General features: G+C 38.2%; 1 protein-coding gene across 4 annotated transcripts in view; it reads left to right on the forward strand.

Moving 5' to 3' along the window:
- The window catches only part of ZNF521 (zinc finger protein 521), a 288,821-nt gene that overhangs the window by 2,144 nt on the left and 259,134 nt on the right, over positions 1 to 27,543 (forward strand). For 2 of the 4 annotated variants that reach the window (XM_077135748.1, XM_077135749.1), the window contains one exon: positions 27,064 to 27,243. In XM_077135748.1, the coding sequence (XP_076991863.1) occupies positions 27,064 to 27,243 (180 nt within the window). Of the gene's footprint in view, positions 1 to 510; positions 1,367 to 27,063; positions 27,244 to 27,543 lie in introns of those variants that run through there. The other 2 variants (XM_077135746.1, XM_077135747.1) reach the window with 2 other exon arrangements.

A 27,543-nucleotide genomic window follows, 5' to 3' on the forward strand; every position in this document is an offset into this window, starting at 1 on the left:
CTCCTCCACCACCTTCCCCATCCTCCTCCCGGGGAAGCTGGGGGCGGCTGGCCGCGGGGAGCGGGGAGGTCCGGCGCTCCGGGCCCGAGGGCGAGGAGGGCGAACGGCGGAGAGCCGGGGCCGGAGGAGCCGCGGGCAGGCGGGTTACGGAACCGAGGCGACCCCGGAGGCGGAGGACAAAGGGCGGCCTGTGCGCCCGACGGGGTACGGGCGAGGTCCGCGCGGCTCGGCCCCGCCCTCTGGTCCCCGGCGGCGCAGCATCCTCTTCCTCCTCCGCGTCCTGGGCCCCGCCGCCCGGCTCCCGTCGCGGCTCGCGTTGGCCTGGGTTCCTGCAGCCCCGGCTCCCGACGGCGCTGGGCCGGGTGGGGGGGAGGAAGTGGGCAGGTCCCGGCGCCTCGCCGCACCCCCACCCAGCCCCCGGCCCCTGTGTATTTCTGAACTCGGTTAACGGGGCCCTCGCCGCACACACAAAGCCCTTTCTTCTGGGAAGGGACGGGGTGGGGGAGGGCCTCGCACAGCGGAACACTTGCTTTTCCTGAAGCCCAGGAGAAGTTTTAGTTTGAAAATGAGGTGAATCATTGACATGTGTCTCGACACAGTTTGTGTGTGTGTGTGTGTGTGTGAATGTGTGTGTTAATTTACATTCACGTGGGCCACACATCTTATAGGGAAACCTAGAGCAAGGGCCTGAAAGATTCAAGTGTCGGTAGTGAAAAATAAACGCCACGAGCGTGTGCGGTGTTGGGGTATCCCCGGGCGCCGCTCGGGGTGGGGGAACCTGCGTCGAGACTCTGCTTCCTTAAAAGTAACGTTTAGCCACGTACCAGCACAAACGTTTCTAGTCACTCGGAAGGAAGAACTTTCCGAGTTTAATAGGATAGCGTTCGGTGTCAGCCCCGTTTAAAGAGCTTCAAAAGTCTTCTAAAATCTCGTGCGTTAATTTGGGAGGGTTTTCTTTTTTCTTTCTTTCTTTTTTTTTTTTTTGCATGGGCAGGCACCGGATCGGGGTCTTCGGCATGGCAGGCGAGAATTCTGTGGGAGGCTTTTTATTATTACTATATATTTTTTAAAGTTGATTGAAGTTTGAACAATTCGTAGTTTTGCTCACATCCGCATCTTCTGAACAGCAGGTTCACCTGCCTTCGGAATGATTTCACAATGAAAGTTCTGTTAATTGTGAATGCATGTGTTCCCGTACTTCCTAAAGAGAATTTATTCTCAGGTCCGTAGGGTTTTATGGGCAGTAAAATGAAGGCGTCTGTTGGCGGTATTCGCCTGTTGGCGGTATTCGCAGTGCAATCTAAGCCCAACTGCAAAATATCTGGGTTTGGGACCTGTGCAGATCTTAGGTTAATGAGCCGAAATGGTAAGTGAAAGTGAGAAATGAGGGCATTTTATTCTTTTGTTACATTGTCATGTTGTTAAAACACCCAAATATCCTCTCCCTGAAAGTACAGCATCTATGTTTCAACTGCCAAGCTCTAAATAAAATATTTACATTAAAAGCAAAGATTTAACTTCCATTTTCTGTGGGCGCGGAATACTGGGTTCTTTATCAGCTGTTTGGACGGCTCCCAGAGGAGCGAGGGGCCTCAGGTGGGCTGCCTGGGCTTTGGGGGTGAGAAGCTGAAGACAGGAATAGAAATAGTGCAGTTCTTAGTGAAGAGCGTGTTTGTTTTTCTTCAGGGTATGCATTTGCCTAGAAAAAGACATTTTTAGATGAGCTCTATCAGATGGGTAATTGTGATATTAGTAACGGTTTTGGAGAAGTAGAATGGCATTACGGGTGGCTGTGTTAAAATATCTAGTTTTTTCTTAAGTATTTTGATTTCTCTGTTTCTTCCTGAAAGGGTCTCCATTTTTAAAAACGTGTTTTAGGAATGTTTTGGGTATATGGATTCTGTCTATTATGTTATTTGGAAGGGTCAAGTATGGATCATAGGAATGGTGATCTCAAGCGTAAGCAACTCTGATAATTTCAGCAGGTGTAGAAATGCAGCCTCCATTTAAGTTTCTTCTTTTATGAACTGATTAGTAGTTGTACAATTGTTAAAAGAACTCTAATTTTATTAGATGAGTGACAGTGTTCAAAACCTTGTAGATTACTTTAAAAGCCAACTTGAGGGAGGCATTGGAAACCATGAAAATGTAATGTGCCTTTCTAAATAAAACATGAAGTTCTGCCTTCAATTTTCAACTTGTCTCCTGCATGCATACTATTTCCTTAACACACAGGGTTTAAAAGGTATTTCTGATATGGCTGTCACTTTTGATATCATAATTTGAAACACATATCTCAGGGGAGTAGTTTACATAAGTCAGGTTAAAACATTAAAACAAAGTGACAGTTAAGTTTGGAGTTTTTATTTTCAGCCCAATGCTTAAAAATCAGAAGTACTAGGAAAATTCTATTAACAGTTGAATTTATTTTGTGAATTTCCATAAATTTAGTACTTGGAATAATTGTTTTTGTTTTTCTTAAAAAAAGGATTTTTTGTTTGCAGCAAACTTTCCTATGGTTGTCCTAATAACACACCTCCCAAGAATAGATGCCAGATTTCTGGATGCAGTGGAGAGTTCCCTTCTTAGTCTGCTTACCTCTTAAGTACATTAAAAATGATGAACTACCCAACAGATAAGTTCTTCAGTTTGTGAAAACTGAGAAATATTTTGCGAAATGTGGAATTCCTCCTTTTCTCCTACCTCCCAAAACCCTGGCTTTGAAATTCTATCATCCCACATACAAAGTCGAGAAACTTATTTTCTGCTGTGGTAGTAGGATGTTCAGAAAAATCCTTTCTGTTAATGAAACGTTGTTAAACCGGTATTTAGAGATATGGATGTTCAGACAATTGAAAGAGAGAGTCACCCCTTCTACCCCATGGATATTATTTGGATATTTGTCTCCATCCCTAAGATTGCCATGGTCTTTGAGTAGATTACTTGACTGAAAATAGTTCTACTGTCAGTTTGTTTTTAGAGGCAGCAAATCAGTTACATCAAATTGGCCAGTTGTGACCTGTTTCTTCTTTTTTTGCTGGCTCTTTCTTCTGTTTCTCGTAATGTTTCTGTGATGGAAGTTTCTTTCCTTTTTTACCTGATAATGAAGTTTTTTTTTTTTTTTTTGAAATTTACTCAAAAAAGCAGTGTAAGAAGGACAAAGGGGTCCATACTTCAAGGTGTGATATGTTCAATAAGAGCCAAGTTATAAAGCTGAGAAGGAGAGAGGGGAGACTTAGTCATTTAAATGGCCAAGTTAAACATGAGACACAATCAGGATATCAGGATGCTCAGGTGTTCATAAACCCATACCAGAGACCTCTGGAGGGGAATGGGACAACCAGGGAAAACCAAATGTGCTTGTTTAACTTGGCTGTCACAGTGGCTACTCCTTTGTAACTTGGCACATTTTGAAGTTATCACACTTGCAATTGACCTTTTTCCCATTTACCTTCTTTGGTACTTAGAAAGGTTATATTTTAAAGAAGTAATTTGTTTAGAAATATAGTGAAGTGGCAAAAAAATCAGCTCGCAATTTGAAGGATAAATATAACTTGTAGAATTTGAATGAAAAGGCAGTGATTCTAGGGCTATAACCTTTTGAAAGTTAGAAAATATGTCTATTAGGCTATATTCTTTAGTGAAAAAGCTCTTGAAATTGTTGGTGTTAAAACAGCCATCACAGGGAGCCTGCACTGGCCCCCAATTTAACAGAAACATTAAACTCTCCAGTCCTTATTTGGACACGTTTTTCCTTTCTTTCCTTTCTCTTCTTCTCCTTCTTCCTCCTCCTCCTCTTTTTCTTTGTCAAAGCCAAAGTCAAAATATATATTTTTTGAATAGATAGGTGAAATATAATTTAGAAAAAAAAAGAGAATGGTTCACCAATGCTCCGTGTGTTTTATTTCTTAAATAGAAAAATATTTAAGTATTCAGAGATTGAGTTTCGACTTTGGAAATGATGCCATGGGAGAAAAAAAAGGCCCTAAATTTTGCGTGTAAAGATAATTGCTTTAGGACAGTGTACTATTTTGCCTTTAATTAAAAGGTAATGTGGTTTTTCCTTCAGAATTATTTTTACATAGGTTAAGTATAATTGCCCCTTTTATGACTCGATTTTAACCTGAGGTGGTTGGAGGGAGAGATATATTCTTTTTCATCTTTGAAAGGGCAAAATGCTGTCTTGTTTATGTGATATGCAAGCAATGTGTGCTTTTGCTTTTGGATGTGGGTGCTAAAAGGCCTGATTATTGAAACATTGCAGCAGTTCAGTGTCTGACATTCATACCCCTTCAGGCAGTTGCAGTTGTACTTCTATTCACCTATCAACCAGTGCCTGCTTCTCCCGCCCCCCCTTAAATTATACTGACTAGACGTTGGAGTCATTAAATTGATTATAGTCCAATCAGCAGACAATCCGACATAAACAAAAACAGCAATTACAGTTGGCAAGAATCCCATGAGTGCTAGTCAAAGTTCCAGAACTCATGGCCCAATGAGCCTTTCCCAAAATGCTGGGTTTCATGATTTCTGCAGTCCTGGCAGCATCTTCTTAAAGAAAGGGCACAAGAATTCATAAGATTCCACTTGGCCTTAAAAACAAAAACATCTGTTTGATGCTTGAGTGGATTGTTGGCTTTTATTCATCCAGCCATTAAAGGGCAAAAAATAGGATATTGAACATAAAAGCATACAAGTAAAAATTAAATTACAAAGGGATTTGAGATTAGCAGCTTCTTATAAAACAAGCTGGGTAATAATTTTCTTTTTTTTGTTTTGCTAAAGTATTCCCATACCCCTTAAAATCCATTGTAGTTATTCTTTTTGACAACAGTGACGTCTGACAGTGATGACAGAATTTTTCAATTTTTGCTTCCAGTAATTATGCTTAGTTCTTTTTACTTGCTTGTTTGAGCCAGTGCAAGTCTTGTAGGATATTGTAGGAGGTTTCTTTTCATCTTATAGGAATATTTGTGTACCCCCTCCCTCTCTGCCTTTATTTTTAAAGGAAGGCTGTTTGTAAGGGTTGCCTGGTCTGGCACATTCTGGTGTAATACTTGTTGACATAAATTGAAATGTATTATAAAGTACCGTTGCTTGAGTTTTCATTTTGGCACAAAACCGTACAATGAGGAGAAAAAGATTTTGGTAGTAGAAAAAAGCAATTTTACCAAGAACAGTTAAGAATGTTATGAAAGGTTGGTTTTTCCTATTCCTGTGCTTTTATTCATTCATCTGACATAGAATTCGCATTGCTGATTTAATGGCATTAATACTGTTGCCATAGAATGTGCATTCTCAAATTTTTAGTTATTTTTAAGGGAGAAAATAATTTTAAGAATTGCAACATTTTCATCATTTCATCACCTTTTAGATTGTGAAAAGTGTGAATGTTGTCTGTCATTGAGTAATATGTTAAGGAATGTCTTTGAATTGAATGAGATTTTGATAAGAAGGTTGATATTCTAAATAAAACTCTGGCTAAGTATTTTCCCAGATGTATTTAGTTTTTTTTCTCCATCGACTCCTGTTGTGCTCTCAGAGGTTAAAGTTACTTCTGTGTGTGTATGGGGGGGGGATGAGGGGGGAGAGGCATTTTCTAATCCCATTTCAATTAAATCTGAAATATGTTCCTGTTTTTTGTTTAGGAATTACATGGTGGCACTAGCTAGGATTGCATATACCTTGTTTGCTGTAATGGAAGTGTACTTGTCTGATTTAAAATATGTTCTGCAACAATATTACAACGCAATTAAAACTTAAACATTAAAGTTAACATTAGTAAATTTAAATAGCTCTGTTATAGTATTAATCAAATAGTGTAAGGAAAGCTTTTAAATGGTTTAAATAATTATGCTAACTCTTAGCATAAAAGCCTGACACAAGATAAATCTTTGAAAACTAAGTAGAATCATGGCTTTTTTTTTTTTTTTACTTTAATTTTAGGCAGCTTGGGCTTTTAGCATGCATTGCATTCCACATCTAGTATGTGTAATTATGCCAGTTTAGTAATTATTAGAGATGAAAGAGATTCCTTAAGATACAAATTCTTTAAAACTTCAGTAGCTTTGGTTTTTGCAGAACTAATGATCAAGCAGCAGTTATCCTGCTGCCAGGGGACCCTGCCACAGCTCCAGGACTGAGCTGATCTTGGGGTACCATTATTATGGCAGCAGACACTTAGGTTATCATTTCTGCTCTTAGTGTCTGATTATGGAGATTTATAATTTGGTCATTAAAAATAAATTCAGATTCAAATGACTTACCTGCGGAAGATTTATTATGGAATATTAAAAAAAAATCAAGATAACTGCAAACATTTAAAAATTGTTATTGTTGGGGACCATAATTTTAATTTCATGGAATAGTAAATGCTTTGGAAAATCTTAAAAAGAGAAAAAGAAGTTAAAGTCTGTCAGTTGCAAATGCATGTACTTTAGGCTTGTGTGTATGCTAAGACTTTTTTTCAAATGAAGATAATTTGGTTTGGGAAGCATATACTATCCATGCATGAACAGAGCACTCCTGAGCAAAGTATAGCCAAGTGAGCTATAAACCAACTGACATTCCAAGAATGCATTTTCATGATGGTGAAGTTGGTTGGAATAACATTTTGGCATTTTGATTACAATAATTTTTTTTTTTATGTATGTGAACCTAGAAGGTCACAGCCACTGACTTAACATGATGCAGAGTGAGATGTGCATACCCAAATATATTCTAACATTCTGTATGAAGTACATTTTGTCTAGCAAATCCATATATGTGTTGATTGCTTTTTAAGGAGAAAACAAATTGAATTGAATTGGCTTTTGCCCAGTAAATCACTTTACTGTGGTGTGTCATTATTTTACTATTTTATTACCTTCTCCTTTCTTTTTCATGATTGGCTTTTTCTGAAGTTCTTTATCTCATCAATACAGTATGAGAGATAGGTGAAGATGGACATTTATTTACCTGAGACGGACAAAGGAGCTACTTGGCTCTTATTCTCATTGAGTACAGATAGTTCCATATACTCATACATGATACATTTGTGAAAAACTGTAAAGAGATGAAGAGTCCATAAGGTGAACTATAAATTTCTATATTTTAGGGGCTTCTCTGACCAGGAATTTAAAAAAATATTACAATGTTTTAAAGTATCTATTGGCTTTTAGGAACAATTTCCAGCATTACATAATACATGTTTTTTGATAGTATTCTTTTCCTTCACAGTAAAACCAGGTTAGGCTCAGTAAGTGCCTGAATAAGACTAAATATTAACTGCTTCCATATTCCTAATGATTTAGCTTGTCTCAATTGTTTTACGTTTATTAGACATAGGCTCTTTATTACTAGTAGCAGCAGGTTCGTGTTCCACTTATTTTTATACATTAAAAAAGACTGAAATGCAATAATATATTCACAAACGCCATTCTACCAAATACCTGACTATGGAGAGTTACCTTAGAATGCTTTATTCATTAGTGATGTATGGACATATGAAGTTACGGCAGATAGGGTGGTTTTGGGCTGCCAGTTGCAATATACAGTTCAATGCACTTTTTGTAGACATGAGGCAAGGGTTAAAGAAGAAATATGGGCTCAAAGGGAATACGTATTAATTCTTGGAAAGAGTTAAGGATAAAACCAGAAACAATTAGTTAAAGTCATAAGTAACAGGACTAAGAGGGAGATGAACACAGAGAGTGGCGAGCTCTGATTTGCTGTTTGTACTATTTGGTGAGCCACTTATCCTGTGATCTCTAGAATTCAGATTTCCTCTCTTATAGAATGGAGGAGCTTATTTCATCATTTATCAAGTTTTTTTCCCTCCCAGTGCCTATTTGGTCTCAGGCACTGTGCTGAATTCTGAGGTTTCAGTTGTGAACATGATAGACATGAGTCTTGCTCTTAGGAAGCATTTGGTCTAGAAAACCAGATGAGCTTTTAAATGCCTTCCATTGCTTTTTAACTTGGGGAAGCTGTATACATGGGGAGGAGATGAGTGTATATGGGATATGAAATTTTGCACCAAGTTGGATGTGTTGAAAAGTGAGATGAAATGACTTTCGAAAATATTTTTGACACCAAAAGTTGGGTGAACTATAACTTTTATGAATGGTGAGTTATGGTGTCTCTTATGATTTAAAGGTAAATATGTCCACTTGAACTCAGACTACCAAATGCAGAATATAGTATATTGATTTTCAGCCCTTTTGGACTGAGATCATTGATGTAGTGAATTTTTCACCCCTCCTAAAAGTTCTGGATAAAATTTTTGAAAGTAATTATATTAAAGTTAATTTTTAAATGTTTCAAGAATTTCTGGCACCTCTCAGGTACTTGGAGATTCTTGGAGAATGAGTGCAGTGTTGATACGAAAGAACTAAACTTCAGTTTGGAATCCTTTCTATACAAAATCAAGGTGAAACAAGTCATGAGGAATTCATCCCCTTGAATATTCAGAAATAGAACACTAGGAAATGAAGCAGGTTGCTATTGAAAAGTCCACAGCTCTGGTTTGGTTAGTTTTTCTTTGGGAGATAGGTGAAGGCTTTGAAATAAACGTTTATGAAATCACGAGTTTTCAGCTTAAGACAGTTTAGGGAAAATGACATTGGGTGTTTTGATGGTCTTCCCGTTCAAAGACATAAGTGCTGAATGAATGGTGATGGTTGAGTGTAACTGACCGAAGAAAAAGATGATCAACGTGAAATCCCTTTTGCCTCCTCCGCCATCATATAGGTCATTTACATAAGTATTGCATCATTATACAACATTTTTAATCTTCAAAATAAAACCATTTCATGATGATAACATCACTTTATAGCTCCTATTAAATGTAACCTGTTTTATGCTTGCTGATTTGCATATTTAAAACCCACTATGCTGGGCTGATGGACCTCTGGGGTGGCTTCCTGTTCTCTCTGCCCTGTGCCCTCCAGGCCAGGAGAGTCTTCGGTCCCGTGCCTGGCTTATACTAAGTGCTCAGTAAACATCTGTGACATCAAAGTCACTTCATTTTTACCAGTCTTCTGAAAGTGTTGATGACTTCTGAGTTTCCTTCTCTCGTTCACATCCTAGAATTTTCTCGTTGAAAAATTATAATTACTGCAAGTTGATCAATATTTCATATTAATGAGGCAAGCTCACTTTTAAATTGTGCACACGATTGACTTGCAGCTGATGGAACAAGATAAAAAGCTGGCCAGAATCTCCTGACACAGGCCAGACGGTCTTTTCACTTTTTCTTGTTAAGACTCCCAATTTAGGGGGCTAAATATAGGACTCATGTATTACACACTGAGCAATACGCAGGGTCTTCATAAGAAATCTGACTCAGTCTAAGCCCTGGAACAGAGCAGAACGATGAGGACCAGTGACATTTACCTGGGTAGGAGTTTCTCACCTCTTCCTGGGAGCAGCCCTAACAGCAGCAGCTGCTGTGGACTAAAAATTGCGTGTATGTGTAGAGTGTGTGGCCAAGTTTGCATTTGTCTGGGTCTCAGGTGGATTTTTGCAGTGGGCTGGGTACAAAGCTGGAGCTGGTACAGATGTTTGAGCCATGGTCAAAGTGTATTGCTTTAAGGACAGGCATTTTAATTTAGTTTGACTTACCTTGGCTAGTCCTCTTCAATTCATGTTCATCCATTTGTCCAAGAATTGGTACTGTTTTCAGCAGCATTTCCCAAACCTTTAATAATTTTCACGGCTTCCCTTTGAACCTCATCTGGGTTTAGATTGTGGGTTCTCAAGTCAGTTTTGTACAGTAATAAAGTCTTGAGTACTCTTCTCATCTTTTACGATTCAGCATGCCTCTTCTGTGAGGCTTTTTCTGACCCACCCGAGTTACAATGACTTCTTCTTTCTTATACCCTTGATATCCTTAGATATTGTAGCAACTGTACTACTGAGTTGGTTTGTGGATTTGTCTAGAGCCCTCTGAGAGCAGGGTTTGGTATCGCTTTTTATGCGCCCCCAGAGCCTAAAACAATAGATGGTAAATAAACGAACACCTCCCCCCCCCCACAAATGCATTATTTCTTTCATTTGTTTAATCAGCAAATATTTATAGTATATCCATCATTTAGCCTTCTTGAAGTGCAAGGAGCCAGGAACAAGACAGTGTGGTTCATGTCCTCATGGAGATAAAAATCAAGCAGTGGAAACACATTAAATAAACAGTTAAGTAGATGCTAGTAATTTACAATCACAATCAGTGGCGTGAAGGGAGAGCATGGGGTATTAGGAGGACGTTTAGCAGAGATGTCTATGAGGTCAGGAAAGGACCTTCGAGGAAGACTTTCAAACCAAGCCTGAAGTTTAAAATGTGTCTTGAGTGAAAAATATTGAACATATTCTCGCATTCCATGGAAATTTTTATTGCACCTCAATTGTGTGTCAGGTGCTCGTGATAGAGTGAGGAAGGCGTTAGATCCGGTTGCTCACAGGTCTCATGGAGCTGACAGTCTGAAGTCACATTTAGATGACTCTTTGTCTCCCTCATGATGCTGTTTAACTCCAGACTGTACTTTTTTTTTGCAACAGTAGTTTGCTTTCCATTCATACATGTGGTTTCCATTTTATATTTGCCCAAGGTTAATGGATAGAAGTTCTGACCGTCTTTTATTTGTGGAGCTGTTTTCCCCATTCTAACTACCTTCAACTCTATCTGTTAAGTTTTTTACAGGTTCAATCTATTTACTCTTCTAATATCTGGATTTTTAAAAAGCCTAGTAATGCTTTCTAAATACCGGTTAAATGCACTCATGTTGGTGTCACAGACATCTTGACAGCTGTACCCTTTAGATAGTTAAGAAAATATAGTAAATCACATAAAATACATAAATAATGTATTTCTGTTTAAGATTTTTGCAAATTCCTAGCCATTCCAGATCAGAGTTTACTAAGTACTACAATATGACAATGCGTCAACAACCATTAATATCTTCTGCAACTGATAACTTACTTTGAAAAACTGTGGAAGGTTATAAAAAACCTATCTACTAACATGGTTTTTTCACTTTTCATCTCCACATTTCCTAGACATTTTCTTCATCTCTGTACTTGACGGTATTACTCACAGAGCAGAGAAAATAGTCTGTGGGTGGATGTTTGAAGCTGCACATGTCCAGCCCTGACCACCTCCGCACAGCTCTCCCATCCAGGTGAAAGTGAGATGCAGCCATACCCTGGACAAGCTGATACTGTGCTACCCCGTCCAACTGTTCTTTAAATATCTGTTCTGCAGTTATTTAGAGAGGGCGAGAATAGCTAGTGGTAATGTATTCCAGCAGCTAGCTGGACTGTTCTCCTTAGAAGGCAGTGCATAGGGGGATATCTTTTCTTTTTTCCCCAAACAAAAGTGGGAGCCGTTTAGATGTAATCCTTCCATAACTGTGGAGCCTCTCCCCTTTATTCTAACAACTCTGTACTATTCAGTGTATGTGTTGTCATTTATTTAGCCTTTTCCCCACAGGTGGTTGTCAAGTTGTTTCCCTTTATTTACTTATTTGTTTGTTTTACTATTTACAAATGTTGCTTTGGTGAGCATCCATGTACATACGTATCTTCCTGATGTGTTTGCTTATATCTCTGGGATAAATTGCTAAAAATGAAATTGCTGGTTAAAGGGAACGTACATTTAAAATATTGATAGATTCTGCCAGTGTGCCCTTCAAGAAGTTATACTTACTATTGGCAGCAGCAGAATTAGAGTGCCCCTGTTTAAGTACTCTGTCTTTGCCACTGTGACTTTAAAAACAAACAAACAAGCTGGCATATCATTGACATCTTAATGGGCAATTCTGTAATAATGAGGTAGAGTGAGCATCTTTTCATTTGTTCATAAACCATTTGTACTTATTTTTCTGTGAATTGCCTTTTTCCCTTTGCTTATCTTGTTTGAAAGAACAGCTGATATTATTAAGAATATTAATCGTCTATCTGACTTATATGTTGTAAACATTTCTACCAGTCTGTCTTTGATTTTGTGGGTGGTGATTTTCTTTTTTGCTGTAGAGAAGGTTAAATTTTTTATTTGTGATTTCATGAGTTCTTTCTCTTTGAGCTTATAGACTTTGTATTGATATGGAAAGATCTTTTAATTAAGTTTCCCTGATTACACTGGTTACAGGGCTTTGTTTCCCTTGCCTTCTCCTGTACACATTAGTGTATTTCCAGAAATATAGAAGATATTTAGTGGACATTTAGTAAGTGGGGACAGCATATTATGGTGGTAAAGAGCATGAATTTTAAACCAGAGTTTGGGTTTAGAGTCTAATCTGATTGATCTTGGGCAAATTACGTAATCACTTTGTGCTTCAGTTTCTCTGTCTGTACGTGAAGGTAAACATATATCTAATTCATATGGTTTTATGGAGAATTGAGAGTGAATTCATTTAAGCTCCTGGAGTAGTGTCTGGCAGCTGTGAAGTGCCTAGTAAATATATCTTACTCTTATTATCAAAGGTTTTCTCACTGCTGTGGGAAACTCTTCACCATCCATGGAATATTAACTCTTTACTATTCTAGAAAATTCCTTTTGGCTCTGGTTAAAGAGTAGGGATCCCCACTTTAAGTACCCGTGTGGTTGAATGCAGCCATTTCAGGGCCCAATTCCGGTGGACCCCTCACAGAAGTCTTTGTGGGCGCGCTCCCTCCTTGGCACATACCTTCGTGCTGGCTGAGACAGTGATTCATTCCAAGGTGCTGTTCGACTTTGCCAGTAGAGAGAGTTCTGAAAGAAGAATCCCTGCAGAAATTCCAATTAAAACATAATGCAAGCGTAAAATGAGGCTAATTAATATTTAGAGCCTCTGCCATTTTTTGGTAAGTCAGGTTGGAGTCTTTGAGGTTCTTTACAAAAAAGGGGCCACTGCTAATTTGCAGAGATAGTCTAATTGTTCTTGGGAGAGGAACTAGAGACATATACTTCACATATCATTATGAAGGTTTAATCATAGATTTATTATTAATCCTTAAATTAAAAAGGTAAATCTGGACTTGGGTTTACAAAGGAGTTAGTAGAAGGAGAGGATAATTTTCTGCATCACCTCACTCATCAGCAAGTTTGTCTAAGAGCATTTTCTTCTAGGCTTCAGAGGGCATTCCAAGTTGTCTAGAAGCACAGGTGGGTGCAGAGGTGAAGATAGAATATAGCTGTACTGCAGCCTGGCCGTTAGCTACCTGTCTTTGTCTGGCCACAGCTTTTAATTTTATGTGAAACTTAATTTTGGGGCAGATTGTCTGAAATTTCTTTACTCTTCATTTGTTCTCCATTCTTTTCTGTGGCAAATCCTGCTGTTCCGTTTGCTTTATTTTTATTTCCCTTATCTCTCTTGCTCAATCAGTCACCCATCCTACTCTCCCTGATTAGTTCATGAGCTCGCCCAGTGCCTAGTCCCACACTGCAGGACCCAGCTGTCCCTTCAGGCTCTGACGATTCTAGCCCCTGCCAGTGCCCGCTCCCTGACCTCTGCACTCATCATCTGCTGATACTCTTTGTAGAAACTGTCCTCTCTTTTATGTTAACTAAATTATAACTGTCATAAAGTTATCCTATGCAGAAAAAGTCTGAAACCTTAATATGCCCAATCAGATGACTTTCAAATACCCATTTATACTTTCTCCTTCAACCATAATGCTAAATGAAGTGAAAGGAACAGTAATGAAAACCCGAGCCGAGCGAGTCAAGAGGATTGTGTGAGGCCACTTTTAATGAGTAGAATATCCTTAAATGATAGTGAGCGACCAAAAGAATTCCACTTTAAGGTAGTTTAAAGTAGATACTCTAGAGAGCACGTTACAAAGAGAACTGGGCTGGGTGGTAGCTTAGTTTCCTGATAGGTCAGCCATACTTGGGCTGGGAATCTTGTTAGGAAAGCTCTTGGGAGGTTGGGAGTGTTCTGAGCTGAGGAGGGCGCGGATCATGGAGCCTGAGAGCAGACGAGGACATCAGACAGCACACGTCCACCCTGTCATCAGGAAGACCCAAGGAGCTTAAGTGCTGCGTTGCCACTCATACCATGACGAAGTGACAGGACAAGGAGCAGACTCTGTCTCTTTATCATTCTAGGATGTACCTCTTGTAGCTGAACACATTCTAGTCTATGGAAGGAAAAATGACTTTCCCCACCCCTGGCAGACTCTGCTAAAGTCACAGTCCTGGGCCCACTGCTATGGAGTGACATCTTCCCTGTTCTAGGCTCAGCTGTCAATCCCTTGGACATTTCGTCCTATCAACATAATTGAAATGCCACAGTGGGGAAAGAGGAGGGACCCGGCACCTGGTGGACCTGAGTTTAAATCCTGCGTGCTTTTAGTTGCATGTTATCAAACCTCTCTTCACCACAGTTTTCTTACCACTCAACAGGCAAGAATTTACTTCTCAGGATTGCTGTATAAAGTAACAAATGTAGGATGCCTCATAGGTATCTGGGTCTTAGCAAGTCCTTACTAACTGGTAATAGCGTCTTAATGTGGAAGAAGTTCTCTGGGAAGTTGGGGAAACACGCACATTCTATCCTTGTTATGTTTTCCTCTTCTGCAAAGTCCTGGGGGGTGATGGTTCATTCTGTGGCTGCCTGGCCTCTTTGTATAGAGAAGAAAATATTCTCCCCTCTGGAAAAAGCTTAAGAGGAATTCTGTGCATTTTTATTTTCATTTCTCAGTCACCATTCTCTCCGACATAAGGTGGGTAATGGAAATGGAGGAAAGTTGAATTTGCATTTGAGCACCTTTTTAATGTTTCCAGACATTGAGTATCTATTCCATTTGACTTTAAATGAGTCCTGTAACAGGTATCATTATCCCTAAATTTACAAGTGAGGAAACTGAGGCACAGACACTGGGCTCATCCAATTAACATGGCTCAAGCAGAAAAGGAATATAGATTTCATGCCTCCAATGAGACTGTCTGTTTAATCCCGTAATTATCAAAGAAGCCAAAGAGAAGAAGAGCCAGTCTTAGGCCAAATCAAGAGATAGAACCAATGAATTCTCTGGCTGCCTTATCTCTTCTAGTGTTCTCTTTTACTTTAGGCAGTCAGGTCTTAGTTCCCTCCCTTAGTCCACCTGCCAGAGAAAGTTACTTCTACAGGAAAAGTTATGATATATTAGTCATTTACACCAGAGAGAAAGTTAAAAGAAGTGCAAACCCAGCATGTCCCTATTATGTAATTAAAGGCTTTAGTTTCTGATAAAAACCTTATATGCCTTAGAAAACTGACCTGGGAGGTATTTTAGAGGTGGTGATGGGGTGCTAGAGCCAAGTATCCTGGAGAGTTTTCCCCATTGCTGGTGAAATTACACCAGGACTTCCTCTGTAGTGTCTTTCTTTTATATACTCACTCCAAGGGCAGGAGATTTTGCTTGAATTATAGGAAAAAGTGAGTGGTGGTTGTGCCTGCAAAGTAATAGTCATTCATTTCATTTGGGTTGAATAGTCTCTTGACACATCACATCGGCTTTTTAAATATACTGTGTGGAGGAGCTAGGGGAAAAACAAATTCATTCTCCCCCTTGGTCAATTAAGCCATTTTACCATCCTGAGGGGATGTCTGTTTCCTTTTATTTAAAATGCGCCATTTTCAGTGTGGTTTTTTTGTTGTTGCTGTGAAGAGATGGACAAACCTGTAGTGGACAAGTTGTCCTGAGGACTGGTTGGGCTTTGCTGCTACTGATGAGAGAACTGGGCATGACCCATCACCATTCCTGGAGAAATGACTCCAATTCTGATGTCCTATGAAGGGTATTTCAGAGGTGGCGTATACTTTTTTTTTTTTTGAATATTGGCTATAAAATGACAAAAGGAATGGATTTTTAAAAATTAAATGCTGCAGTAGTGGGATCAACCAGTTTCATTTCCGTATTATAAAGTGGGTGAGAACTGACTCTTCTAGCTTATTATCTTAGAGTGTATGTGTGTATATATATATATATATATATATGTATTTTTTTTTTTTGAGGGGGTGCATGGTCTGGGGATTGAACCCGGGTCTCCTGCATGGAAGGCGAGCATTTAACCACTGAACCACCCATCCACCCTGGGCTTATTATCTTAAAACATGCTACGTCCTCACTTATCTTCACTGAAAATTATGTTTCAGAATGTTGGATATATGTATATATTTACTTATTAAATCTCATGTGGGAAAAGCAAAACAATAAGTATGGGTGCTTATGTTTGTTTGCCATTTTCTCCACACGTTTAATTTAATTGATTTTACTTATGCCTATTTGGAGACTCTGGTAATAAGTCATAATTTTAAAATGTTTCATATAACATATATTAAAGTTTACAAATATTTAATGCATGTTCATATTATCTTGACAAGTCAGGATCAAGAAAGTGTGAGAACATTCTTCCAGAAACGGTTATTAATTTATAGTTACTAGGATAATGGCATACACGTTCACTTTCGGTTCTATCTGGGTAGCTCTGTAAATTGTGTATTGATTATGTTAATAGCACTGGTATCTTTATTACCTCTCTGCAGATACATGCAGATTGAATGCACATTTGCAAGGTTGTGATTCTGTAGGAAAAAATGCATTTAAAAAATCTGGTTTGGGGAGAGATTGAGTTAAAACTAAAGGGAAACATTAATTAAACTCATATGAAAACTGCTTTTGTTTTGTAGAAAATTCAAAGTGCAGTCAAAAAGTTAAAAAAACTTATACTCTTATGTTTCCTTTGTTTCAAATTCCGTAAGGAAAGTATTGCAGAAATTGTACTAAATCAATACGTTTATTTTTAGTTGTGTGGCTTTTTCTGTTTTGTTTATCAGGCTGAAGGAACCTTAGACATTTAGGGTTATATGTATTTTTAAATTTATTAGTCCAACTAAAGGAGAACCATGAATTTCTTTTTTTCAATAATATATAAACTTTCTTGTATTTTGTAGTAGCTCATAAGTCATAAATCACAGTCTCACAATTGCTCTAATCTTTGAGATTTTGCAAGTATGTACCTTCTTTTATCAGGTTTTTCTTTTTTCTTTTTTCTCTTTTGCTGAGCCATTGTGTGTGCCAAAGCAGTTGTTTAGAAACCTCTTTATCTTTCTTGAATGGGATCACTACTTATTAATGTGGGCCTTTCACTTGTGTGCCAGCTAGGAAATTGAAGAAACAATATCTTTTCATTTGTCTTCAAATCATTTTCCAATTTATTTTAATGGCAGTTTGAGTCTCAGTTTGTTTGAGAGCCAGTTGGAAAGGAAAAAAGAAAAAATAATAGAAAAGCAACGTTATTCATGTTCTTGGGTGGTAAGATTCCATTTAGTAGGATAATATGTGCCAAAAATGTTGTGTTTATTTCACAACCTTTAGAAAAATCCACTTGTCCCTGTCTTTTCAAATATGTCATTGGAATTAAGAATAATTTCCCAAATTTAAAGAAAAAGGATAATAAAGAGAATTGATTAATAATATTGCGTAGATTTTCGTAAATAAGATTGGAGTTTACCTTCTCACAATGTAAAGACAAGTGCTATTACAGTGGAGCAAGTAAATGTTTCTTGTTCAAAACAAAGCAAAGCACTTTCCCCCCTGAGCTAATGCTTTGGTAATTGTTGAGTTAGTTAACTTTAAATGTCCAGTCCAGAAATATTGTTGCCATTGAATTGGTGAAACCTAAAATAGATGAAATGATAAGAACAGTTGGTAGAAGTATCAGAAAGTATAGTATGTTATATATAGAGGCTTTCTGCCACAGATTTTCTTTCTCTGGAGTAAAGTATAATGGTCTAGCTATGCTACTCTTACTGAGGTTTATTTGGTACATTTAAAGAGGAATGACTAGATTCTTCTTTACCCTAGGTTCAAAAAGATGCTTCATTTATTATTGTAGTTGTCCTGTTGGAGAAGCATTTTTCAGTCTACTTAGTCATCATGTATTAAATACATTTACATAATGAGTTTTTCTCCAGAGTGGATTTTTTTTTTTTTTTTTTGGCTGTTTTTAAGTCCCTTCGCTAAAAGAGAAATTAGTACCTGCATACCTGGATGTTAAGGTATTTTTGTGTTGTATTTCCTTATGTCAATTGAAAGGAGAAGCCTTTGAGGCTTAGTTTAAGATTGCACATGGGAATATGGAAGTGGTTTTTCTTTTTTCTCTTTTTTGCTAGGAAGTTAGGAACCCATGAGATTCAGGTGCTCCTTAAAAGTTAATTGCAGCTTTGAATATGAAGACATCAGGGCAGTTGGAAGAGTGAAGCATCTTGAAGCTAGCAAGGAAAAAGGATTATGCAAAAAAAAAAAAGATTGAATAATTCAATATAAATCTTTCCTCGACAAAAATCTTTGGCAGGGCAATTTTTTCTTTATTAGGTTAGGTGGTTTCAAGTCTATACATGCATTTTTAGCCTTCTTTCATATGATATTAGTCCTATTGCCTTGTCATCATTCTCCATAGTTTCTTCTCCTATTTTCTTCCATAAATGGCTACATCTTTTGTAATGAACTTTTTAATATATCCATTTGGGTTTAATATTAATGAAGGTGGTGGTCTGATGTCTTGACTTTGCCTTGATCATGAACTACATGTAGAACCAGGTTAACACAGGCATTCCTAAACTGATGGTTAATACATTTCTTAAAAGAAGAAAAAAAGAAGATGGAATAAAACAGAGATAGAAGACTCAGGATCTGTTTTTATTTTCAGTTAAATTTTACGCTTATTTTTCTTTGGCTTTGTGTGTGTTTGAAATAAGACTAAAGTAAAAGGAATCAGACCAGAAATTTCTTAAATCTTGGAAAGTGTCACTGGGGCACCCCTCAGCCCTCATGCACTAGGTTAAAAACCTTAGCTGATGTGGTATTTTTGCACAGTCTTCCCAGCTTTGGCATTTATCTGCCCCAGTTTAGGTAACTGGGAGTATGGGTAAAAGATAAAATGGGGGTGTGAGAATAGTGAGAAGGGCAGGCCATTAACCTGGATTAAGATACCTATTTTAAATCAAGACATCTCCTGGAATGGTTCCCCCAAACTAGATGCTTGGCAATCACTCGGATAACTCCTTTCTTTCTTAGGCCCATTATCAGTCCCAAGTCCTCTAGATTCTGTTCCCTTTGTGGCTCCCAGAACCATTATTTCCTTTCTGCCATTGACTTAGTTTGCACTCCCATGACTTCTTTCCTGGATTATATAGTAGCCTCCAGGCTGATTACCCTGATTCCAGGCGGTGTCTGTCCAATCCATCTTCTTAGTTGCCAGTGAATCATCTTTTCAAAGTATAAGTCAGATCAGTGACTTTTGCATGTAAAATCCTTCTGATGGCATTGAAGTTAACATTTGAATGTTTAAGGATCTCATGGTAGATCCTTCGAGATTTAGCCACTTTTCTGCACTCTTTCAGCCTTGTCTCTGCCACTTTTTCCCTTTCTTTCCTCTCTTCTCTTTTGAATTGAATAGCATGGAAGTACTTGCCATTCCTTGAAGTCATCATGTTACTTTATGCATCTGTGCCCCTTTCCATTTGTCCTCAGTGCCACTCTTGCTGCAAAACAGCCAGAGCAGCTCTTCTTTGGGTGGATTTTTTCTGAGTTGCCCAACCTGATGTAGATGTCCCTCATCTGTGTGTCCTCCTCTATCAACATATTTATGACCCTCTCCTGCAGCTATTCATGTGCTCAACCATCTCTCTCCCTATCCTAGTGCTTGCCAGCCCTTTTCATGCCACTATACGTAGAGGAAAATTGTAAGTTTTGAATGGTGCACGTGGGTAAATGAACAAAACTGCTGAAAACCTGGGGCATAGACTGGCAGACTCCAGCCACCCTGAACTGTACCTGATCTAGTATCTGATTCAGGCTTTGACCCACCAGTTGGGAAGCTCAGCAGCAGAGTGCAAGCTCCTTGAGGACAGGACCAGGTGTCCTTAGACTGAATTTCCAGAGCTTAGCCGAGACTAGCCAAATGCCTGTTACTGAGTAGGTGACTCAATAAATTTGTGTTTACTGACGTTGTGACAAGGTAACCATAGTCATTCATTTTGAAGTTGAATGACTCCAAAGTAGAAGTCTGTTATAGGTATGTTTTGTTTGAACGTGGGACTGCTTAAGTCACTTTATTCTACTGAATACTCAATTTCATATTAAACATAGAGAGGGACTAAACGAAGAAGGACATTTGGGTAGGATTCTGATTTGAAGAGGAGAAACGTTTTATTTGGTCCTAAAGTGTGCATCCTTTAAATGTTTTATTTGGTCCTAAAGTGTGCAGGTATGTGCATATGTGCATGTATGTACAAGTGTGTGCATGTGTGTGCAAGTGTTTTTAACCTCTCCCAAGGAGAATTTCCTCCCATATAGCATCCTCCTATAAGGAATTTCACTGTAGATAGAGAGTAGTAATACATTTATGTTTAGCCTGTTCTCCTTGATACTAGTGCATCTGTGATATTTCTCTTTGGTCTTCAAGGACCATGATAGACATGTAGAGCAATCAGCCCAAATCACAGAAATTCTAAACTTGAACAGTGTGATTTCTTTAATATAGAGACAATTCTTTCTGTCTGAGATGATTTTACTGACAAATGAAAGAACAAGTAAATGGAAAGAGGTTGTTCCTTTTTTCTGTAAAACAATTTAATAACTTTCAGTAAATAAACCAGTTAGAAAATAAACACTGCAAAGAAATTAAAAAGCGCTCATTTTCATCCTTGACCATATGAGCTCTTGATTCTGGTGTTACAAAGCCAGGTCCCTGCCTGCCTGGCCCCCAGGCTGTCCGCCCCCCCACCCCCCACCCCCATGCGGGAGGCTGTTACTAGCCTGTCTTGGTGCCCGGGTGCTCATTTTGAGCCACCCCACCCATTGCTTTTGTTTTTGTTTTGTTTTGTTTGTATACTTTTTCTCGGCAGTAGAAAAAAAATAAGGCAGCAGACCAGCAGGCGGGTGTGGGACAGAAGGAAGCACAGTCTGGTAATGCTACATCTCTTCCTTAGTGCCTGCTTGCCATTTTATAACAGTGTGCGATTTATTTTCCCTAAATCTGTTTTCATCTGATGGGATTTCAACTAAGAATGCATATCTAGACCCCAGAAAGCTCAAAATAATCATCCCGCCCTTTGTTTTTGAAAATTAGGAAGGCTTTCTGCCTCTCCTTAACACCTTGTAGCCTGAATAACTTTTTCTCTGTTCTTAAAAAGTATAAAGATAAAATCCTGTGAATACAATTTGAACAACCTTACAGGAGGAGTGCTTTTGGGCATAAAAGGTACTTAAGACACATAGTACCTTTTTAGGTACAGGGCTTCTAAATATGTCAGTAAACCTTAGCAGTCTAGTTGTGTGTACACATGTGAACTTTAAAAAGGAAATTAAGCAGTTATTTATTATTTGTCATAAGAGATTTGTCAACCTGAGATGCATTGTTTGTATATCTTGTTCGCTTGTTCAGCACAGGGTTACTGAATATGAGACACTGGACTGTAAAGCTTTTTGAGTTTTAGAAGGTCTTTATGGAAGAAAAAAATCTGGCCGCTGTCACAAGTAACAGAAATATTTTCTTTTTCTACACTAATAATGTAGTGTTGAAACTACTTTTTCTTGAACATTCATTATTCATAGTTTTGGGTAATTAAGATCCTAGAAGTCATGGTCATCAAATGAAGCCAAGACTTTATTTTTTTTCAAGTTGTCCGTATTATTTAGTTGGTAGTTTGTTGAATTCACTGGCACAGTGTTCGTTGGTTTAAGGTTGAGTAATTCATGCCATGGTTATTTAATTTAGTGCAAAACTGGCTATGACCCGAGAACAAACTGTTAGGAAATGGTCCAGTTTTAAGTTTGTGTATGTGTATAAGTGGAGTATTTTGGGTTCATTCATCTCTTGCCAGTCTTCGTTGTTAAGTAATCTTCTTGCATTCGTATTTACATCATCCTCAAATCTTGTGTTTCTCCCTCTCATAAAAACTGACTCTGGCTTTTAAGGTAGGGCTTCATGCTTGGAATTAACTAGGAAAAGCCTCATTTATATCTCCTACAAGAAGGACAAGAGGGTCTGCTCTGTATAAATGCTGCTACAAGTTTTTATAGTAATACTTTGTATCTAGGCTCTGGCTCTTACCATTAAATGTGCTTTTTATAGAGTACCAAGTTATAAATGTAGTGCAGCTATGGCATATTAATCTTACTGCGGAGATTTAATGAGGCAGTTGTTTTGCGATGGACACTATTGAGAGCAGAGAGCGACAGAGTTTTACTTTACCACTGAGCTGCAGAAATATTCCTTGCCTGCTAATAATTATAACCACATGATCTCTTAGTTTTTCTTTCTTTTGCCAGTGCTTTTCCATGCAAAAGTGGCTTGGAAGGAGTTCTATTTCTAGGCAGTGAAATAGATTGGAAATTGGGCTGTTTGCTCAGTAGTTTGACATTTTAGCTTTGATCAGGCATGGGATTTTTGTTGCATGGAGAGAAATATTGTAAGATGAGTTTCAAGAATACAGATAGTCTTTGCCAGTCCACCGAGATGGCTTTTAGATATTCATTACTTTTACTTGACTTTTATATAGGTTATAAAAAGTAAATGTGGTGAAACCTCATTTTTACATGGATAGAATAGAATTTCTTCTGGTTGGCCTTAAACCTTGAAAATTAATTGAAGTCCATGGATTTATTGCCTCCAGCACTTTTAAGCCAGTGCAATTTTTAGTTTTCCCGAAAGTTTAATTTTATTAAACTAAGTTATAGCAATAACATTACTTAGGAAGAGGAGGATGAGAAGGAGGAAATACCAGTGCTGGAGAACCTAATAAGGGAAAACTCAGACTTCGCTAATTTCCATTTATAAATGTTAACAAAGTTGAAAACAGAAAGCTACCATTTATTTTTATAATCACAGTTGTGTTTCTGTTCCAGAACTACACCTCTTTTCTTTAGAATACTCTATATACAGTGCACTGTAGCTCCCTTTAAAAGGGATGATGGACAGTTGGTAGTGCAGGTGAGACCCTCTTTTGGATCAGCCTCATTTAGGGCAGAGCAGAGATATATAGTGCTTATAGCTGTGGTGTGGCTTCTGGGTGCATGCAGCCCTTTGTCCATGGGAATATGAGGATATTTTAAAATACTGCCATCTGGGTGGATTAATAGCACAACAGTGGAGTTGGAAGGACAGTTGTCCTCCATGTCGTGGTGTTGGGAGGGAGGCGGTACTTGGAGGCATGGACCTTATATTTATAATCCCTCAGGCTGACGTCAGAGGTTTGAATGGCTAGCAGGGTAATATCATTATTTTTTTATGATCGAATCTCAAAGGACTTTATAAAAACTACGTAACTAAGGCCATGTGCACCTATTGAAGTGTAGCCACCCGTGGGAAAGAAGTGGTTGACAATGTAAGCTTTCTAGAATCTTCCTGTAGCAATTGACATTAGGAATGGAAACCCTTAACCCAAATAAACAGATCTTTTAAATGGAAAAGAAAGAATTTTTCATGAAAGTGGAGGTGGGGGAAATCTGCTTGCAAGGAAAGCGACTGAGATTCCAGTACTCATTACACCCAGGCATCATAGGCTATAATCGAACCCATCTCCCAGAGGGTCCCTCTTAAGTGTTGACCTAAAAACAAATTCGCCAGTTGGCTGGAGCATGCATCCTAAAGTTGCAGCAGAAGTGAATAAGCTTGACTGGCTTCAGTCCCTGAGGGGTTCTATCTGTAAATGCAGAAGTAGAAGCAAAAACACTTATATCAGTCTTAAAATGACCCTCATTTCAATAACTAGTCACAGTGTCAGGAGCGTGGACTGCAGTCATTCTTTAGCCTTTTAAGAGCTAAAGCATCATACATTCTTATTTGCTTGTTTTTTTGATATTGGATTCTTGTAAAGCATCCATATTCTTGAATAATAAGGAAAGCGAGTTTTTACCATTTTCCTCTTCATGCTACTTAAAGTATTCAGTGTGTCTCCTTATTTAAAAACAAACAGATTTGTACACTTGATGTGTAGCATTTAAATAATTGTATTAAAATTCAGATCTCGCACCCACATTTCCCTGAGTGCTGTCAGTTTTATGAGAAATTGAGAACTCATCCTGAACCACTCATAGCATTCAGTGTGTGCTGCCTTCCAACAAGGGTTTAATGGTGTCAGGGTCAGTGTGCCCTAATTGGACCAGTTATTTATTTTCTTGAATTGCTATCTAGTTTGGAAGTATTTTGCCACTTGGTTTTAGTTTGTTGGAGATCTTTGGAGCATTACCCATTTGTTGTGTTTGTAGTTCTAGATGAAACATTTGAAAACAGGGATTTCAACTGCGATGAATCATGTAATGTCAATTTTGGAAACTGAAGGCATTAAGATGCCTTTAATTTGTGGGTACCTGATCTGTTCCTGTTTATAGAAAAATTACTAGTGAAGGATTTATATACTCTTTTTTTTTCTCCTCCTCTTCATCATCACTAAATAATGTTTTCTAAATACTCACCTGGACATAGATCTGTATTGGGCAAAGTACAGGACAAACGAAAAAGATCTTTTGATTACTCCCCCCGGAAGAAGCAGTCAAAACCCTGGTATATTGAAATGGGCACTGTGTAGAGTGTTGAGATAATAAGTTTCCAGATGGCAAATCAACCCAAATTACCAATTTAGTTAAACAGTATGTTCTTTAAAACTGAACAAAACAGACACAGTGACTTGCTCTTTGAGATGGGAATACTGCTTTACTCATGAACCCAAGAGATTATTGTATATGATGAAATATAAGTTGATGTTGGCATATGTGAATCATTTAAAGGGTGGTGATACAGTTAAATTTATTACAGATGTGAAGAAAGGCTTTGGAACACCTTGCAGAAAGTGGGACGTTTAAGTGCTTTGCATAAGTATGGTTTGTGGAACTGTGTTACAGACAAGGTAGCAGGGAATGTTTTCACATAACAGGATGGAAGTGTGGTGGCATCGAATTGACTCTTTCAACAAATACTTGAATTATTTTGACTGTGTTTTCTGTTTGTAGCATTTCAAATATTTAATCCCCCACATTAAAAAAAAAATTGACAACAGATATAGCATTACATATTGTTTAGAAATCTTGATACTACTCTTTTGTAACTATTTCATTGACTGGTCAAGGTTTTGTAGAGAAATAGAAATCTCTAGTTTGGTTTTCCTGTATTTTGAGATGTAATATATTTCTGCCTCTGGAGGACTTTTTGCTATTAGAAATTAAGGCATCCAGGCGGGCCACTATGGCTCAGTGGCAGAGTTCTCACCTGCCATGCCGGAGACCCAGGTTCGTTTCCCAGTACCTGCCCATGTGAAAAAATAATAATTAAATAAAACAAAAGACTATTGCCTCCTCCCTCCTATAGGGGACATGACTGCCAGGGGTGTAAATCTCCCTGACAACGTGGAACGGAATTCTAGGGATGAGCTGGGACCCGTCATCAAGGGATTGAGAAAGCCTACTTGACCAAAAGGGGGAAGAGAGAATTGAGACAAAATAAAGTTTCAGTGGCTGAGAGATTTCAAACAGAGTCGAGAGGTTATCATGGAAGTTATTGTTGTGAATTATATAGCTAGCCCGTTTTAGTTTATGGTGAATTGGAGTGGCTGGAGAGAAGTACCTGAAACTGTTGAGCTGTGTTCCACTAGCTTTCATTCTTGAAGATGATTGTATAAAGATATAACGTTTACAATGTGACTGTGTGATTGTGGAAACCTTGTGGCTGATGCTCCTTTTATCTAGCATATAGACAGATGAGTGAAAACATATGGATAAAAAAATAAATAAATAATAGGGGACAAAGGGTAAAATAAATCAGGTAGATGGAAATACTAGTCATCAATGAGAGGGAGGGTGAGGTGTATGGTATGTTTGAGTCTTTTCTTTTTTCTTTTCTGTTTCTTTTTTTGTAGTGATACGAATGTTTTAAAAAATGATCGTGGTGATGATTACAGAACTATGATACTGTGAGCCATTGATTGTACAGCATGCATGTATATATGTGTGTATATATGTGTGTGAAGATTTCTCAATAAAAATATTAAAAAAAACTATTGCCTGTTTAAAGCAAAAAGGGCAATAAATTGTAGGAATTTAACAGATGTATAAGTAAAATATACAATAATAATAAAAAAAAGAAATTTAGGCATGTGTTAAATAATAGTATCCTAATTTTCCCCACATATGTGCTAATTTTCTCCCTCTCATTGCTTTCCTGCAAAGGGAAGCATTGGTACCGGAATGTTTGGGGGACATTTCTCTGAAGTGACTGAAAGGAGAACATAAATAATCAGCAGTACTTGTTGAGCTCTGAGTAAAAGCATTACGTACGCTTTACTTTCTTATTCCCTTTTGCTGTTTGTACATCGTTCTTGGGACTTAAATGAAAGTGTTTTTAGTTTTCTGGAATTGATAATGCCCACTCAAGTTGTGGTTGATTATAATTACTCTTCATATATTTTGTTTCCCTTTTGATCATTTTGGAAACAAGAGACATACCAATACATTTACACTTGAGTAAGAATGTTTTGATGAATGGTAGAGCTTATGTTGCTATTGCTGTCTAACAAATAATAGAGTGTGTGTTTTGGCCAGTTTATAAATAAAGGTCAATTTCATGCCTATGGTAATTAGCATAGCTTATTCTAGCCTTTTGGCTAATTCTGGTAATTTTCCGTGAAAGAGTATATTTAGCAGAAAGGAATTCATTCTTAAACACAGTGTCCCCCCCCACTTTTTTTTTTTTTTTTTTTTTGCTTTGGAGACTGTTTTAGTGATTTATCTCTCTTTTTAAAGCAAAAACCCCTGGAAGGCTATGAAAAACAGGACACAGTTAACCTTAAGGGTGGCAAGTTACTTGAAGGGTGGGGGCTGGGAGGGCAGGGAACTGGGGGAAGGTCTCCACAGTAGAGGAGAAGAGGAGGAGCTCCTTCAGTCGTCACAAACTAAGAAGTTTTAGGGAAGACACTTGATTTTTCTGTAATGAAATCAGCAGTGAAGCTCTCCTTTTGCAGCTTCAAGAAAATGGTGTTTCTGTTTTTGATAGCAAGAGGATTAAACGTCATTTTAAATGAACCTGACTTTTTAAACCCCATACTTACAATCTTGATTTTCTTTCAGACCCCAACTGTAAACTTGAAGACAAGACTGAAGATGGAGAGGCAATAGATTGTAAGAAGAGGCCAGAAGACGGGGAGGAGTTGGAAGACGAAGCTGTGCACAGCTGTGACAGCTGCCTGCAGGTGTTTGAATCGCTGAGTGATATCACAGAACACAAGATTAATCAATGTCAGCTGACAGGTAAACAATACTTATCACTTCCTGTCTTCTCATACTCTTCTATTTCTGATTCTCTCAGTGGGTTCTTTCATGGGCCTTTCTGTTCTGATTGTTTTACGCTCACACTTGAATGCCTTGGTAAGTCTAGGATGCCTATGAAAGACTAATCAGATGGCAGTTTGCAGCAAACCCAGTGTCACAATTCTTAGATTTTGAATTGCACGTAGATTTTAATGGCCAATCAGTGTATTTTTAGTGATGCCATGGAAATGCCCTGGTGACAAATTAAAAACAGAACAAAAACTTTTTGAATGTTTTCTC

This window comes from Tamandua tetradactyla, chromosome 18 (genome assembly GCF_023851605.1).
Source record: "Tamandua tetradactyla isolate mTamTet1 chromosome 18, mTamTet1.pri, whole genome shotgun sequence".
Lineage (NCBI taxonomy): Eukaryota > Metazoa > Chordata > Mammalia > Pilosa > Myrmecophagidae > Tamandua > Tamandua tetradactyla.